Source organism: Eubalaena glacialis, chromosome 1 (assembly GCF_028564815.1).
Source record: "Eubalaena glacialis isolate mEubGla1 chromosome 1, mEubGla1.1.hap2.+ XY, whole genome shotgun sequence".
Taxonomy (NCBI): Eukaryota; Metazoa; Chordata; class Mammalia; order Artiodactyla; family Balaenidae; genus Eubalaena; species Eubalaena glacialis.
In genome coordinates, this window is record NC_083716.1 from 61090287 (window position 1) to 61110204 (window position 19918).

Genomic DNA, 19918 nt, shown 5'->3' on the forward strand with positions numbered 1-19918 from the left:
CCACGGAGCAACTAAGCCAGTGCACCACAACTACTGAGCCTGTGCTCTAGAGCCCGTGAGCCACAACTACTGAGCCTATGTGCCGCAACTACGGAAGCCCACGCGCCTACAGCCCGTGCTCCACAATGAGAGAAGCCACTGCAATGAGAAGCCCGCGCACTGCAACGAAGAGTAGCCCCCGCTCTCTGCAACTAGAGAAAGCCCACGCGCAGCAACGAACACCCAACACAGCCAAAAATAAATAAATAAATAAATAAATAAATAAAAATTTGAGCTATTAATCTATCATCACACTACATGCCTTGAAGAGTTTCTCTAAGAATTATGACAGATTTAAGCTAAATACCTACCTCTCTTTTCTAGTCTGTGGTATGGCCTAATGATATTCATTTTAACCATAACTGGCAAAGATTAGGGACATCACTAATTTTCCTACACAGCTAAATATGTAGTTATGGTAGAAAAATAATAACTCCAATATACTTTTAGTGATAAATGCTAACTTATAAAATAATTACTATGTAATATATTCAAAGAGGAATAAAAATCTGCAAGAAGAATGATAAGAAAAAGTATATAACAATCAAATCCAGAAGATATTCCAAGTGGCCTAACATAAAAGAAAGAAAATTCTGGAAAAGTACATATTATTTACACTCAGCTAGTATGTTTTATACCTGATACTGTTAACGAGACAGGATTGCCCTACCAAAAGTCTGGTACGGAATATCCAGAAGACGTATTAGGCACTGTGAGAAGAAAAAAATCATCTATCCAAATTTAACACATTCTAGGTGAAAATATAATTTGAAACCCTCAATCTTTTGTTTCGAAATTCATAGTCATAAAGCAAGGCTGGTATTAAAATTCATTTGGCCTAAAGACAAGCAAAACTTCTTCACTGAGAACTACAAAGCACTGCTGAGAGAAATTAAAGATGGACTAAATACTGTTAAAATGTCAATTCTCTCTCAAATAGATTCAACATCCCCATGATAATACCAAAAGGTTTTTCTGAGGAAACTGATACGCTGATTCTAAAATATATGGCAATGTAAAGGATCTAGTACATCCAAAGCAATCTTGTAAATGAAGAACAAAGTGGGAGGACTTACAGCAACTGACTTCAATACTTACTATACTGTGTGACTAGCATAAAGAGTGACAAGTAAATCAACGGAACAGGATAAACCCATATTTCTACAGTTATTTTATTTTCAACAAAGGCATCAAAACAATTCAGTGGACAAATAAAGTCTATTCAGCAAATGGTACTGAAATAACTAGATATCCATATAGATAAAGGAGAATGAACATCGACATCTACCTCACATCATATACAAATATTAATGCATAATAGATCACAGACCTAAACAAAACAGCTCAAACCATACAGTTTTTAAAGAAAAATATAAATAAGAGTATCTTCATAAATTGAGGGCAAAGGTTTTTTAGATGAACAAAGTAATAATCATAAAGGCAAAAACTGATAAATTAGACTTTATAAAAATTTAAAATTTGCTTATCAAAAGGCACTATTAAGAAAAAATGGTAAGCCTGGGACCAGAGAAAAAAAATTGTAAAACATACATCTGACATTGATTGGTATCCAGAATATATAAAGAATTCCAACAACTCATCAATAAAAGGCCAAAACAATCTAATTTTTTTCATCAGCAAAAGATGTGAACAGACTCTTCACCAAAGAAAATATACATGGCCAATAAGCTAATGAAAAAGTACTCAATATCATTAGTCATCATGGAAATGCAAATTAAACCACTCTGAGATACCATTACATATTCACCAGAATAGCTAAAATTAGCAAGACCAACAAATACCAAATGTTGATGAGGATGTAGAACAACTAGAACTCTCATATATTGCTGGTAGGAACGTAAAACGGTACCACTTTAAAAGAAAATCTAGGGGCTTCCCTGGTGGTGCAGCGGTTGAGAATCCGCCTGCCAATGCAGGGGACACGGGTTTGAGCCCTGGTCTGGGAAGATCTCACATGCCGCGGAGCAACTGGGCCCGTGAGCCACAACTACTGAGCCTGCACGTCTGGAGCCTGTGCTCCACAACAAGAGAGGCCGCGATACTGAGAGGCCCGCGCACCGCGATGAGGAGTGGCCCCTGCTCGCCGCAACTAGAGAAAGCCCTTGCACAGAAACGAAGACCCAACGCAGCCAAAAATAAATAAGTAAATTAAAAAAAAAAAAGAAAGAAAATCTAGTAGTTCCTTATAGAACCAAATATACTATTACCCTCGTGACTCAGCAGCAAATCTATTCCTGAGTAATTATCTATGAGAAATAAAAACATGTTCACAAAGACTTATACAAAAATATTAACAGCAACTTTATTCATAGTAGCCAAACGAAAGGAAACAGCCTAGACGTCCACCAATAAGAGAACAGATAAACCATGGAATGTTAATCAGTGATAAAAAAAATTAACTAATATATGCAACAACATGAAAGAATCTAAAAAATATTATACTGAGTGAAAGAAGTATTATATAAAACATAACATACATATGATTCCATTAATAAGAAATTCCAGAACAGGAAAAACTTAATCTACAGTAGAAAAAAAATCATAATAAGGGTTACCTCTCGGAGGGTAGGAGCAGAGAGTGACTACAAAGAGGCATAAGGGAATTTCTTGATAGAGGACTGGGTTACGAACATTTATGCACTTCTCAAAACTCAGCAAATGTACACTTAAGATTTGTGCATTTCACTGTATGAAAATATTTACAGGTAAAGACAAAAAACTCTAAACTATTGAATTCTAGGTGATGGTATGCATGTTGAAATATTTATGGGGAAACATATTGATGTCTGCAATTTACTTTTGAAATGCATTCAAAAAGCAGATGAAGTAATGGATAGACAAAAGAATGGATAAGGTGAAAAAGAGAGTAAAATGTTAATGATAAAATCTAGGTGGTGAGTATATGGGTAGTTACATAATATACATTTAAAATTTTTCATAATAAAATCTAAGAAAAAAAATCAGTCTATCCATGAGGGTGAACTATATCACAGACAGCTAAAGAAACTGTAAATGAATTAACACATTCATATGGGTTACATATTAAATAATATGAAAATATTCACAGTATTGCAGTTTTCTGGTATTTTTAATATTGGTCATAGTCTCCAAGGGCCAAAGGAACCTCTAGGTTGACTACCTAATTCCCAAAACAAAAAAGTTCTGTTACCAAACCTATAAGTAAGCAACCAACCAACGGTACAGTGACAATCACCTACCCTCATTGACTAGGCAGTAAAGAAAGAAAGTATATAAAATTCCTTAACAATAAATTTGAGAACCCACGATGGAGATTATAATCAAATGAAGACATAACAAATATAAAAATACTGATGAAAGGCTAGCATAACAATGGGATATATCAACTCTAAGAACTCTTAAATCCTTTTCTTAAACATTGAGCCTACCATTTTACGATTAACACTTACTATAATCTCTTCTATAAGACAGAGGAAAGAAAATAATTTGGAAAAGATTCAGGACAGAGTTTTTAAATAGCACCTTAAAAAGTACTCAGAAAAATCATTACTTAACCTTGAGAAGAAAATAATAGTCTTGAAGCACTCAATCTACAGAAAAAGTTATTCTCCATAACTTGAGTACAAATGAAGATTACATTTAAACTAAACCACGAGGGACTTGAGTTAGATATCAAAGTATCTTTAACATAAGGGAGTGTCAAACATTAAGGGAACTCCCAAGGAAGTTTGTAAAATTCACCAATGTATTTATGAAAAGGACAGATAGAACCTTGACTATCATCAATAATAAGCGCAGTCCGTACAACACTGTAAATCAACTATACTTCAATTAAAATAATAATAATAATAATAATAAGTGAGGTCCAACCTGTAGGTGTAGTTAGCCTCAAATTCCTCAAACTTAATTCTACATTATTATTTGACATTAGGTGTTTCAATAATAATTACAATTATCAGAACTTTCTTATGCACAATGGAGAAAAAAAAGTAGCCTACTAGAAAACAGAAGCATATACTTTATTTTACCTTCCCTCTTTGGACAATCCTATGATATTGAAAAGAGATGAAATTTTTTTTTTTAAGATTTTTTTTTTTTGATGTGGACCATTTTTTTTCAAGTCCTTATTGAATTTGTTACAATATTGCTTTTGTTTTGTATGTTTTCGTTTTTTAGCCCTGAGGCATGAGGGATCTTAGCTCCCTGACCAGGGATCGAACCCGCACCCCCTGCATTGGAAGGCGAAGTCTTAACCAATGGACCGCCAGGGAAGTCCCAGAGATGAATTTTTAAAACTCCCAAGTCTGTAATTTTTAACTAAAAACCTCACAGTTCCTGTGAGGTAGTAATCTTTTTAGATACTACCACAGGGCAGAAAAATAGCAACAGAGATATCCCAGAATCATGTATACAGCTATCCTACCTGAAAGATAGGATCCTACAAACATTAAAATTTTTTAAAGGAACAAAATTTTATTCACATTTAAAACTTTATATTTAAAGTGTTTTACCGTGTGCTAAACAGAGTTAGGCATTTACTTTTTCATAAGACAACAAACAAAATCATATTTCTCCACCTTAAGCACAGGGTGGAAGTCAACTGAGCAAGAGGCAAAATTAACAATGACAGTTTAACATTTTATCTGGGGAAAGAAAATGAAACGACCTATTTCCGAATATGCCCTTAGTCTAGAGGATGGGATACAATACTCCATATTCTAATGTGTGCATAGGAAGAATTATTTCCTGTGTTAACCTTCTGTAGTTTAAATTATGCTAATCCTACTAGGATTAAGATCATAATATTGATTACATCTTTATATTTTATACCCCACAGAATTTTAAAAATCAGATTGTTTACATGCATCTACTCCATAGACAGAGTAAATTATGTACAGCCTAGAGTTTAATGCACTTACAGTTCCTTGTGTTTCTCTTCAGCCAAGATTTGGTCATTCAGTTTAAGAGAATACCTGTTAACACAGAAACAAAAATATACTGGTCATATAAACATATGTTTGCCTCGTGGACATCTGACTGTGGTATCAACATACAGCCAGTTGACCCCTATCAAATAAACACTACTACACTGTTAACAGGTCTCTATCTTAATTGATAAAACATTTAAAACTGCCTAAGTTCTTTTTTTTTTTAGTATTTATTTATTTATTTAGGATGCACCGGGTCTTAGTTGAGGCACGTGGGACCTTCATTGCAGCACACAGTATCTTTTAGTTGCAGCATGCAGACTTCTTAGTTGTGGCATGTATGCGGGATCCAGTTCCCTGACTAGGGATCGAACCCAGGCCCCCTGCATTGGGAGCACGGATACCCACTGGACCACCAGGGAAGTCTCCCAAAGTGCCTAAGTTCTCTGATGGTCTATTAGTCACTTCCACAGACACCACCTCAAGAACTAAAGGGAGATGAACTTGATCATGCTTTAAAAATATGAGTTATCCTCAATATTCTTCTGTAGTGAATCATCTATGTTACTTTCACCCAGCAGTTCACAATTCAAGAGACTACTACAATGTTAAGTATTTAATAGTTCACAAAACAATATGAAGTTATTCTTTTATTAAATACATAGCAAACATCTATGTGTACCAGACTATGTACTAGGTAGTGAGACACATGAGGAAAAGTAAGTTTTGGAGTTCTTGACTAAACCATTCACTAGCTTAATGACCACAGCCAATTCTTTCACCTCTTTAAGTCTAAGTTTCCCTGGCTATAAAATAGAGGCTACCATAAATATTAGAACAGGGATCTTCCAATATCATATATTTACACTACTGAAGGTAAACAGACTCTCTGAGGAGTACACAGAAATAGATAAACAACAATGGACAGGTCTTCAATTTCCACTTGTATTCATTCCTTTCCTAAAACTAATCTGCCTGACAATGGATCAGAGGTCCAAACGGAGAGGTCATCCAAATTCTCCTTACTTGACTCCCCTTCCACAAGTCTTTACTCACTTTATAAAAAGAATGGCATACCTCTTGTCCATCCTGACTGAAACCGTACTGCATTGCCTAGGTATAAAAATCTCTGAAGTATTAAACAAGGAATGATTCATAATATTTTGTCTGCAAAGCCTTCTTTACTTAAAGTACTATAAACTGACTATAGGGCTTCCTGTTCTATACATTATTACTGTAAAGAATGAAGATAGAAATTAAAAATGAGTAATTGTGATAGGATGTTCTATTTTCAGATATATTATAGAATGGGGCAGAAGTTGGTTACAATTTTTATTTAAAAAGTTCATCATTTCTAGCCCATGTTCATCATCAAAGAATACATTACTTTTCAGGGAGAGTTCTGTGAAGCAAAACTCAGAGAGTTTCTAAAAAGAACAAGAAAGACAGTTCTTCCAAGCAACACACTTTTAAAACAAGTCTCCCTGCCTTCCATTTATCTACCAAGGATTAAATATCAAACATGGTTGTCACAGGAACACAAATCAAATCATTTATTTGAACTGAAAAATAAAGTCAGACTTCTTATATCATGAAAGTAAATCTGATTGGTTTGACAATGAAAGAACAGTTTTGCCAACAAGGTTCCAAGGCAGACAATGGCTTTAAACTGAATAAATGGCTTTGGTTAAAACATGTTTAAGGCACCTGATAAAAACATCTTATCAAAAAAAATCCTTTTGACATAGGTATACTGAAGTTAACAATATTTAGCTTTTCTCAATACCTCCTGAACAATACCTATAAGTAAAACACTAACAGATATAATTACTACTTAATATAATTTTATTAAGAAGACTTAATAAAGCCTTTTTTGGTATACTTCCCGGAATTGCATGTCTCTAATGACTCTAATGACCCTGGCAAGTCAGGTGGTTTCTAGTCTTTGCTTTCAACGAAACTGAAGAAGGACTTAAATTATCAGCTGACAGATAAATAAAAATAATTTTGATGATAAATCATTTGATGACAGAAGAGTTCAAATAACTGAGTGACAACTGCTGAAACAAAACTGTGCATTACCATTCAATTAATTATGTAAACAAATTGCTCAGAATTTACACCTCTTAAAGAAAAAAGGGGGAAATAAAATTGATGCTGACCATTGTCTTATTGCAGCATTGAGTATTATTTATCTACAAAAAGTTGAATTAATTGAAAAACACTGAAGATCAGCTTCACCCATCTCATTCAAACATGCATTTCCAATAACTTCTTATTTTCTTGTTTAATAATGATTTAACATTTTAATACATTTATGTTGTTTTACTAACTATATGCTAATTACAATTTAAAAACTAGGAAATTTTTTTTAAACGTGACTTCACATATATATATGTTGCAGAGACATACAATAGGGTGATCAATATGCACGAAAGGCTTTCATGCATAAAAATATATTGCCTTCATAATGTATGCATAGTATATTACATGCAAAACATAATCCATGCATAAAAATACACCACATAAGGATAAAATCTGGTGGGGAAAAGTGTAATAGAGATAAGAATTTAAACAGAGAAAGGAATATAAATTTTTTAAATGTTTAAAAAGAGCCTGTTTGTGTCTTTTTATAAATGAATAATGGTAGATATCAAACCACAATGGTATTTAGCATCCACTAAGAGTGATTTATCAGTTTTATTTAATGTTACAATATAAAAATCATAAATATTCACTTAATGAGTGAGGAAGTACTTGTTCATCAAAATATTTTTATGGAAGTTAAAAAGTTTGCAACCAGTGGATTTGATGATATCTATGTCTTAGCAAAGTGCTTGGTACATATAAAATAGGAACTCAATCAATGTTACTTTCCTTCTTTCTCTAGCTGGCTAGTAAAAGGGAAAGAACAAACATTTCTTGCCCTTAAGGACCTCACAATTTAGTAGACAAATCAGAATAAAAGTAACTGCTCACAGTGTGATAAGTATTACAATAAAGTTAAGTACAATGTATAATGTTTATTATAATAAACAAAAGAGGGAGTAATAAGTCTCCTTCATAAGAGAGTCAAAAAATGGACAGCTTTTATCTGTTGCCCAACTTTCTCTTCCTCTCCCATTTCATCTCTTCTTTGCTCCTTCCCCATGAACAACCTTCCCTTTTAAAGTCTGAGGACAAGAATCTGAAGGGAATAGTTAAGGTGGCCCGTAAAAAAGATCCATAGTATAGGCAAGAAGCAGACTAGGATAGCCTAATTGTGATCAAATCACCCAAAGGGAAATTCTACTCTCCAGATTCACAGAGTACATCTTCAGGTCCTCAACAATAAATCTGCAAGATCCATTTTGCACTATCCTCCAGGCAAATTAGTTCTCTAACCCCAAACTTCAAAATGTTCAGTCTTCCCATAGTATTTCTTTCTCTGATCTGATTTTCCCCTGCCCCAAACCAGGGAATTTTCCATCAGATCTCAATAACCTTTACTTTTCTTCATCTTTGCTGCTTTTTATCAATTTTATCTTGCTTATCTCTTCCTTAACTCTTGCACCCTTCTTCTTAAGAACCTGACCTATACATATACTACCCAGAATCAGCCAAACTGCTAGGTTTGAGGACACAGTTATATACTAAAAGGACTGCCTCAAATTTATTTTGGAAGTAGGCAAGATATAAATTAGAATTATAAATGTAAAAGTAAATATATCATCAGGTCCATAATTCTTACTAATGAAATGGAGCTATTTCTCACTGAAACATTTAATGTTAATGTTTGTTAAATGTTTGTTTAAATGTGGGGCTATAATTATATGTAGTTCTTATTTTCATTTAATGTATGCTGTTCTGCCAACCTAACTGCTGTTGGCAGAAAAAAAAGATACACAGCCTTTTGAATCTATTACATTTAACTTATTCTCTGAATATTCAGTTTTAAATTACTAAACGTCAAAGGGAAAATTCAACTTAGTAGGAAGTAGAAAGTAGAGCGCTATACTTCAACTTTCTACTATGTCTTTTCCAGAATAATACAAAGCACAGACTATTTTTTAGTTGGGTTTTGTTTCCTAAAAACGTGATTAAACAGATGTTCTGCTTTTATATCCATTTCTTGATTCAAACATGAACATAGTCCCTAAAAAAGCCAGAGACAGCAAAATGGTATAGTGGTAGTTCTCAACCTTTTTTCTACGTGAATTTACCAGAGGGAAAAGAAATACACACCAATCAGCAGAAAATGAGGAAGCAGGAGAGAGCACAGGGAAGGGCCCTCTTTACCCTGCCTCTAGTCTCCACAAAGACAGCCTCTGAGTCAATGAAACTACATTAGACTGAAAGTCTAAGACCTGTGTCATTGTCCTGATTCTGCCAGTAAGTAGACAAGCCATTTAATTTCTCTAAAGAGGATAAAACTACCTATGTGACAGGGTTGCTATGTGGATCAAAAAAGATAATACTTCAGGGGGCTTCCCTGGTGGCGGTGCAGTGGTTAAGAATCCGCCTGCCAATGCAGGCGACACGGGTTCGATCCCTGGTCTGGGAAGATCCCACATGCCGCGGAGCAACTAAGCCCATGTGTCACAACTACTGAGCCCATGTGCCACAACTACTGAAGCCTGTGCCCCTAGAGCCTGTGCTCCACAACAACAGAAGCCACTCCAATGAGAAGCCCACGCACCACAACGAAGAGTAGCCCCCACTCGCCACAACTAGAGAAAGTCCCCGGGCAGCAACGAAGACCCAACACAGCCAAAAATAAATAAAATAAACAAATTTAAAAAAAAAAAAAAAAAGATAATACTTGAAAAGGGGCCAGCACATTATTTAACAGGTATAAATGCTCACCCCTCCCCCTTTCTTGGAATGCCTCCACCTCTACCAAATGAATAATTAAATTAGCTCAAAAATAGATTGCGGGGGTCGTTAAAGTGTTTCACTTGTTCTGAAACAACTGCACAACTACAAATTTCCATTAAGGAAACATCAGACAGTTGTATACAAGGATGTCAACTACAGCATAATTTATGGAAAAGTAAAACTGTAAACTATTACACCATCCAAAAAGTACCCAACTGCATCAGTAAATTACAGTTCAACCATGGGGAAATGGTTCAATATTGTTTTTAAAAAAAAAAAGGAGAGGGACTTCCCTAGTGGTCCAGTGGGTAAGACTCCGTGCTCCCAGTGCAGGGGGCCCAGGTTTGATCCCTGGTCGGGAAACTAGATCCCGCACAAATGCTGCAACTAAGAGTTCGCATGCCACAAGTAAGAAGTCCGCGTGCCACAACTAAAAAATAAAAAATCCTGGAACTTCCCTGGTGGCGCAGTGGTTAAGAATCCACCTGCCAATGCAGGGGACACGGGCTCGATCCCTGGTCCAGGAAGATCCCACATGCCGCAGAGCAACTAAGTCTGTGCACCACAACTACTGAGCCTGTGTGCAACAACTACTGAAGCCCGCAGCCTAGAGCCCGTGTTCCGCAGCAAGAGAAGCCACTGCAATGAGAAGCCCGCGCACCGACGAAGAGTAGCCTCCACTCACTGAAACTAGAGAAAGCCCATGAGCAGCAACGAAGACCCAACGCAGCCAAAAATAAATAAATAAAATAAACAAATTTATAAAAAAAAAAATCCCGCATGCCGCAACTAAGACCCAGCACGGCCAGAATGAATGAATAAATGAATGAATGAATAATTTTTTTTTAAAAAAAGAAAAAGATTGCAATATACTCCCAAAAAGAATTGGAAACATATATATCAAAATATTATATATCATTGCATATGATTTTTATTTTTTTGTGTTTTTAAAATGTACATAATAAGGATATTATTTTGAAATTAGAAAAAATATATTAAAAACAATTACATACAACACTTTAGAATGTGGTTATGATACTCATCCGGATACAGTTTCCACTTAAACTTTTCAACCAATGAACTTGTAAGCCTCCAAAGATTACATGAAAACTTTTCTTGTACAAAAAAATTTAAATTAATTTAAATACTTTATTTATAAATATTGACAGCAACAGGTGACAAGTAAGTAGGAAGAAGGGAAGTGGGAAGGGAGGGAAAAGGAGGGGGAGAGGGGACACAGGAGGAGGGGAGAGGAGAAGGAGAAATACTTCCCTCAATCCTGTCTGAGCTATTTAAGGAAGACACTTTTGAAGCAAAAAAAAAGAATAAAATCCAATAATGGCATTCCTACCATGGGCAATGGGAAAATGGTACTGTTATTTAGGTTTATAATTAAATATCAGAACACATAAATAAAATGTATTAATACATTATAGATAACTATTGAGATACGCTAGAACAACAGTAGTATACAACTAACAGTAATAAAACAAAGTTGGAGCCTTTTGTAAGACTGAAACAGACACTATTTATTCAAATGTGTTCTTTCCCTGAAGATTAGCATAACTTAGAATTTCAGGCTCAGAAAGGTCCTTGAAGAGACTGTGAAGTCCAGAAACAGCCCAGTCATAAATGAAATGCCCTACCAATGTCACAGATAGTAATGTCAAGCTAAGACTTGCTATATAGCAGGATGATAATAAAATATTCCATAAATACTTGCAACTAAGATTGCCCTCTGAGAATTAAATGAGTAAAATTATAGAAATCTACAAATATTACCATATAAACCAAAGAACCCTAATGGTTCCTGTTAAGTTTTATAAAGTTGACAGAATCAATCATACAGATAGTGTGGATATAGTGAGATTTTAAGCAACGTAACGTTTAAATGGCTCTTGCAATTGTAAAATAAAAGTTGATTCAAACATATTAGAGGGACTTCCCTGGTGGTCCAGTGGGTAAGACTCCACACTCCCAATGCAGGGGCCCCAGTTTGATCCCTGATCGGGGAACTAGATCCTGCATGCATGCTACAACTAAGAGGTTGCATGGTGCAACTAAGAAGTTCACATGCCACAACTAAAGATCCCGCATGCCACAACTAAAGATCCCGCATGCTGCAACGAAGATCCCGCATGGTGCAACTAAGACCCAGTGCAGCCAAAATAAATATTTTTTTAAAAAAACATACTAGAGGGAATTCCCTGGCAGTCCAGTGGTTAGGACTCTGTGCTTTCACTGCCTGGGGGCCAGGTTCAATCCGTGGTCAGGGAACTAAGATCCCGCAAAGTGCGTGGTGCGGCCAAAAAAAAAAGCAAATTAAAAAAAAAAAAACCATATTAGAAAGCACAGAGAACTATATTCAATATCCTGCGATAAACCATAATGGAAAAGAATATTAAAAAAGGAAGGTATATATATGTATAACTGAACCACTTTACTGTACAACAGTAATTAACACAACATTGTAAATCAACTATACTTCAATTTAAAAAAATACAAAAAAAAACATTAGAAAGGAAGAAAAAGGAGATCAAAAGTGTTAATCCACTAATCTTTCAGCTTTCACTGAAGTTGAAATTTAAGAGGCTTATAAAGAAACAGATTAAGAGTAAACAATGGGGGGCTTCCCTCATGGCACACTGGTTAAGAATCCGCCTGCCAATGCAGGGGACATGGGTTCAAGCCCTGGTCCAGGAAGATCCCACATGCCACAGAGCAACTAAGCCTGTGCACCACAACTACTGAGCCTGTGCTCTAGAGCCTGCGAGCCACAATTACTGAAGCCTGTGCACCTAGAGCCCATGCTCCGCGACAAGAGAAGCCACCGCAATGAGAAGCCCGCGCACCGCAACGAAGAGTAGCCCCCGCTCACCGCAACTAAAGAAAGCCCTCAGGCAGCAACAAAGACCCAAGGCAGCCAAAAGTTAATTAATTAATTTTTTTTTTAAAGTAAACCATGGGGTTAGAATGCAAATAACCGCAATAAGTTACAAGGTTTATGAAAATAATATCTTAAATTCTCATTAAAAAACTAGATGAGGATTAAAACTCAATTAGAGAAAGCTGGAGGAAATAATAATTAAGCTAGATTTAAACCTAAACACATAGAACTATACTCTTTGTATTTAAAAAAAATCGTTGATAATTATTCATAACAACCAGCCACATATTTTCATTAAAGGAAATTTTTTAAATTTGGTACTTGTAAGATGTCACCACTTGGCTCTTGGGCCACCTGAACAAAACTAGCCCACTTTGTATCACACTTCCTATATATTTCTAAGTACATTTTAATCTGGATTCTGTCCCTACATGTCACTCCACTGTGATTTACTTAGCTGAGGTCACCACTGACATCCGACTGTCAAATCCAGTGGACTCCTGTAGGCTTTATGTTAACAATCTGTTACATCTGATATTATTAACCACTCTGTCATACAAAGTCACTATTCTTTGTGAGACCTTATCTTAGTTCTCCTGCTACAAGCTCACCATTTCTTCTCCATCTCCTACCATACTTCTTCATCTACCCATCCATTATCTTCTATCTTCACCCCACTTCTCCTTTTACTTTATGCCCTTCCTCTAGAAAGGCTTATCTATTGGTTGCTTTAAACACTACGTATATAATAATGGTGGCAGCAGTGGTGGTGATGATGATGATGATGATAATGGTAACAATAGCTAACATTTATTGAACGGCATTATGTCAAATTACAGTTAAATATAATGTTTATTACACGTCTCTTCCACCATGAATCCTCTACCCACCAGAAACATAAATCAAACTCTCTCCTAAATATACCCACTTAGATATCACACATTCATCTCATGCATGAACAAAACAACTCAATCTCTCCATCCCCTCTAACAGGTCCTCCCCCTCCCATACTCCCTAACTCAGTTATAAATAACAACATCTAGTCATTCACCAAAACTAAACATTGGAATGTCATCCCTGACTCCTTTGCCCTTTTCATTAAATCAATCATCAAGTCTTACCTTTATAACACTGAAGTATTATTGAACTTTCTCCCATTCTCTCCTAACTGTAATGATTAGGTCACCATCTCTCAACACGTCTATCACTACAGCCTCCTCTAATTTATCTCTTCAAATTCCCTGACCTACTGCAGACACAGTGATTTATAGAATTCTAAACGTGAATCTGACCATGTCATCCGCCTGCTTATTAACCCCCCTCAAGTTGTCTCCATTGTCTGTAAAAGAGATGTGAGACATTCCAAGCTCTCTAGTAGCCAATAATATTAGCTAGCATATGGCAAATACATAAATTATCTCATTCAATCCTCACATTATAATATTCCTATTTTAATATTCCTACTATAATACTCCTATTTTATTCACAAGGAAACTGAGCTTCCACAGATTAAGAAATATAACAAAAGTCACACAACTACAAGTCACTCCAGAGCACAATCTTAACCTATATTCTATAATGCCACAGTATATGAATCAATTTCTTTCTACATTTGTCTCCTCAATTACACTTCTAGCTGCCTAAAGGCAAGAAACTTATTTAACACTGTAGTCCTAGTATTTGGAAAAATGCTGACCACAAAGCAGGTGCTCCAAAAAATGTATACTGAGCTCAAATGAACTGTTAAAAATGAATCCATGCTTAGGTAAGCCTCAGGAATACCATTTTCCTCAATATTCAAAGTCAGGTCTGGAGGTACTTCCCTGGTGGTCCAGTGGCTAAGACTCTGTGCTCCCAATGCAGGGGGCCTGCGTTCGATCCCTGGTTCGGGAACTAGATCCCACATGTCGCAACTAAAGGTCCCATATGCCGCAACTAATGACCCAGTGCAGCCAAATAAATAAATAAATATTAAAAAAAAAAAAAAAAGGCCAAGGTTGTTTAAAAAAAAAAGTCAGGTCTGAAAATCAGAGAAGCCACAAGGAATACTGTCTTATAATATCTGGGGCAAAATGAAGTCTTCATAAATGAGTCTGTGTTCATTCAGCATCCATAATTTAGGTCTTATTTGAAGAAGCTCCAGAACAACTCAAAACCAATTACTTAATATGAAATAATATAAAGATTCAGAGTTTATTTCAAATTCAAATTTCAATACCAGTTTATTTCAAATTCTAAGAATCTAGAATTCATTAAAAAAAAATCAAAATAGCCGAAGATCATCTTTCTTTTAATGAAGGGCAAAGGTAACTAAGTTAAAGGAAATATTCAAAATTCAGTAGCCTTTCCAAATACCACGAATAATCTAAAAAAGTTATTGAAAAAAAATTCTACTCACAGTAGCAACAACTATATTTTAAAAATACCTAGAATAAACCTAACGAAAATGTACACTTATGAAGAAAACGAAATTTTGCAATAAGACCTAAGCTACAGTGTCTAATACTATAACCACTAACCACATTACTATTTGAATTTAAATTAATTAAAATAAAATAAAATTTAAAAATTCAATACATCAGTGGTCAGACTTCCCTGGCGGTCCAGTGGTTAAGACTCTGGGCTTCCACTACAGGGGGAACGGGTTTGATCCCTGGTCGGGGAACTAAGATCCCACAGGCCTTGCGGCGCAGCCCAAAAAAAAAACACATCAGTTGCACTAACCACACTTCAAACATTCAAAGCTAAATGTGACTACTGGTTACCATATTGGAAAACACAGATATACAACATTTCCAGCACTGCAGAAAGTACTAGTGGACCGCTGCTGCAGAGACAGTAAGTTACCCCAGATTTCATTTTTACTTTTAATCGCCTCTACATGGTTTGAATTTTTTCCAAGAATCATTTATTTTTATAATTTTTGAAGCTAACAAATTTAGCAATGATCACTCCATAAGATGTGTAAGTCTAAAAATAAAACTATTCATTTTGCAACCCTGTATTTAATGTACTTAGAGCCTATGTGTTATTGAAATATATAAAAGAATACATAAACTAAATGGAGAAATACATGTATAGATAGAAAAACTCATATGTTAAAGATCTCATTTTTCCCAAATTCATCTATAAAGGTAATGCAATTCCAAACAAAATCCCAGAAAGAATTTTTGTAGAACCTGACAAGCTTATTCTAAAATCTGTGGACAAAAGAAAAGAGCCAAGAACAACTAAGAAAATTCTTGAATAAAAACGAAGTGGAGGGACTTGCCCTATCAGACATCAAGACTTAGTGTAAAGCTTTAGTAACAAAATAAAAATAGGGCTGTATTAGTTCAAGGAGAGACAAACAGACCAGAAGGGGGGAAAAAAAAAAATTAAGAAGCCAGAAACCAAACTATAGATAAATAAAAACTGGCATTGCAGATCAGTGGGTAGAAGTTGGCCTATTCACAATATAGTAATATAATAGCTGATTCCCTCAAAGGAAAACCTTTTTAAAAACTAGATCCCTACCTCACAACATATACAAAAATCAATTCAGGATCAATTAAGGACCTAAATACACAAAGCATAATGTTACAACTTGTAGAAGAAAATATTGCAAAGTAGCTATATCGAGACTTAACTACAAAAGTGTCAGAGCATCTCACAATTAGTTTTAAACAAAACACTGATACCTTTTAACTGTATATAAGGAGTCTCACTTGACACTCCAAATATTGTTTCACCTTCAAACCTAATATACATAATTTATCAAAGTAATTCACCTTAACTTATACAAATAATTCACCTGTAAATTTCTGGCATTGAATAATCAGCGTTGAAATTTATGACCAACTATTATTACTTGGAGTATTTTTGGAGTAAACATTAAGTAATATCTTTCATGTATGCTTACATTAATCAAGATTTACCTAAGGTTCATATCATTATATTATTAAGGATTTATGTCTGTGAGAGAAACACATTTCGTGAACTACTCTAGCTTCCCTTCTTAAAACTGAGTATTTTTATTTCTAATGATGATTTTTATTTCCCAATTACCATTTCATTAATTCTCTCATTCCTCTTACTTCTGTGGTATTTATCTGGTGTCAGGAAAAATTAAGGCAAATCTGTCTTACATACTCCTTCCCTCTGTTTTCCATCCCTATTAATACATTCCTTTCCTTTATTCCCCATAATTACACCAATACTCATCTGGAAGTATTTATATGTTCCATATTTCCTCCTCCCCTCACACCCACTGTGTCTCTTCAATATGCTGGAAAAGATTATTCTCAATAGCCTACTTCCTACCACAAGTGTCTTACTTATTTTCAGTTGTAATATTTTGGCAAATTGGATACATCAAAACTAACTAACTTAATTCTGCTTTTCTCAGATCCTAATTTTTTCTTATTCAAGGGAAAAACCAGCTTTACAATCTTCAAATAAAGACTAGCATACTCTAGAAGAAATTTAATTTTTGAATATCAAATAATTATCTAGTTGATATTTCTGAATCATGGCAATGCTTGCTCTATTCTGGAAACAGGTCAATTGTAGACAACACACCACCCTCCCAACATAAGAAATGCATTGTTTTGAAAGTTCAGTCAAAAAGAGAATTGTTGAGTCTTTCAATCTCTCACAAAGAAATTATTAATCTACTCTGATGCACTAATTAAAACTAAATGTTAACAATTTTTGGAGCAAACTACACACATTTTTCTCATCTACACTATATCTATACTAAAAGGAAAATAGAATTTCATTAAGTTTATGAGCCTTTATGTATCTACTTAATTTACACTCAAAAAATCTGGATGTATAATTGAGTTTTTCACTTTCAAATTAATACTTCCATAGTAAGATAGTAGAGAATAAAGAATACAGGTTTTACAATTAAAACAAGCATGTATTTCAAATTACTGCACAATGACTGATACATTTTTTGGTATGAACAAATGTCTTAAGCTCTGTTATTTTTCACGAGGATAACTACCTCACAAAGTTGTCATGAGGACTAAACTAATACCATATAAAAATGTACCTAATACATGTTGAATAAATGCTTTATTGTCAGATAATAATTGTTAAAAATTATTATACTCTTATTTTCCTCCTTACTCTTGAAAGTTTTTCAGATGGATTCTCCATGGCCCTTCTTTAGATTCAACCCTTTGTTGTATACCAGTCCAGTGTGCAAAGACCATTAGAATATGATGTTTCTTGTTCTTTAAAAAACTGCTCTGAAAAGCTTGACAAACATAGCATGTGAAAAATATATCTTCACAAAAATGTATGTGAAGAAAATATCAATTCTCTCATTAACTTTTAACACTGAACACTTAAAATTCCACTTTAAAAAGGCCTTTCATAAAAAAATGTTTTTCAGTCAAACGCTATTTACCAAGTGCCTAACATGTATCCAGCACCATGCTAAGGGTCATGTAAGAAAAAAGCATAGTGCAGTTCCTTTGCACCAAGAGCTTACTGTCTATAGAAAAGATTTACTAAGATACTTTCCTTAATTGCCTCTCTCCCCAGCAATGTTTATAAACGCTGCATGCAAGGCTTATACTATGGATATTTAATTATAAACCTAGTACAAAAAAATAATATTGAGCTTCCTCTCAAGAAACTAGAAAGCAGAAGAGAGTAATGAGAGCCAAGAAAGTCAAAGGAAATTGTAAATTAAAGGGAAAAAAACCTCTCTTTTATTCAAAACACTGCTTGTCTGACAAATCGTAAGTTAAGATCATCACATAAATTACACAAATTGTTAAATAGTTAAAACAAAAGATGAGGCCAGTAATCAACAAAAGATATGAACTAAAGGAAAGTAAGAAAATCATTTTTATTTATCCAGAGATTGCTCTGACATAGAAACCAGGCTTACCCATTTTGAATCCCCAAAATCTGGCATGTAGTTATTAATTCTTAGTTTGTACAATAGGTTTAAATTGTTAATAATTTAATCATCTGTTTAAAAAATAAAGGTAGTTAGTGTGGCATGGTAGAAAAAGGAACAAATAGGGTCAGGAGATACAGATTCCATCTCAGGCTTGCACTGCTAACTGTAATCAAGGGCAAAACATCTAACTTTGCTGAGCCTGTTCCTCTGTTGTAAAATGAATAAAGAGGACTAAATTATCTCCAAATTCCAATTTGTCTCAAAAATCCTATGAGTCCATGGTTATACATTTCCTGCTATAGTACATATAATAATAGTGAAATACACACACTCACACTCCTTGGACTTCCACTTATATAAGGCAGAAAGATTATCTACTCTTCCTTCCAAGACTGTTAAAATGATAATAAAGGCACAAAAAGGGCAAACACCTACAGGATCAAAAAGAATACTAATGTAATTAAGCATTAATGGTCAAAAGGTTTCCACAAATTTTCAGAAAAAGGAAAGCAGCTGAGGAACTCAGCAGCGCTAAAGAAACTAAAATCTCATTTGCAACTGAAAGAGGCTACTTATGATAAGCAAGACTAGTCCACCTGCAGAAACCCTAAATCTCAGAGGATACAGATAAGGCATGGAGCTACAAGTAAGGGAATGGACTACCATCTCACCATCACAACTTACAATTCCTAAAGTAAATCAGAGATAAATTAGAGGTTTATTCCCTCAAGAAACCAAAGAGAAGCACCTCGGAACTAAGGAACAACAGGCAAACCAGGGGGAGTAGGGAGGGACAGGTGAAACTGCCTACTTAATTATGGTACCTCTAGCCCCCTTTCCCTGGCCAACTCAGAATAAAGCAGCCAAGCTTAAACCTTCAGAAAGGAAAATGGAAGACTTTTCTGTAAAGAAACTGAACAGACTCTTTAGACTTCCAGATACTAACATTAAGGGTCACACCCCAGCCCCCCAAAATAGGTTTTTAGCATAACCAAGCCACAATAAAGTCCCATCAGTCAACAAGTCCAACCTGATAGGGACAGAGTAAAGGGACGAAGTAGGTAATGAAATAGTTAATCCTACTAGAGGATTGTAAGTAAAGAAAAAAGTATGGGAGACCCCTATAAGTTATTGATCACTCAAGAAAGAAGGTTTGCTTAACCACAAAACCAAGCTGGCTTGCTTAGCAACAAAACCATGCAACAGAAGCATGAGACATGCCCCCACAATAAAACAATGGTGGCATGAGACCCACATCCTGCTCAGTGAGCTCAGTAAGTTAATGACCCCTTGGACATGCTCTCT

At 35.1% G+C, this 19918-nt stretch overlaps 1 protein-coding gene across 2 annotated transcripts in view; it reads right to left on the reverse strand.

Annotated features, from left to right (window-relative positions):
- The window catches only part of ADK (adenosine kinase), a 503819-nt gene that overhangs the window by 424401 nt on the left and 59500 nt on the right, over positions 1 to 19918 (reverse strand). For both annotated transcript variants that reach the window (XM_061197296.1, XM_061197285.1), the window contains exon 3: positions 4959 to 5012. In XM_061197296.1, the coding sequence (XP_061053279.1) occupies positions 4959 to 5012 (54 nt within the window). The remainder of the gene's footprint in view (positions 1 to 4958; positions 5013 to 19918) is intronic.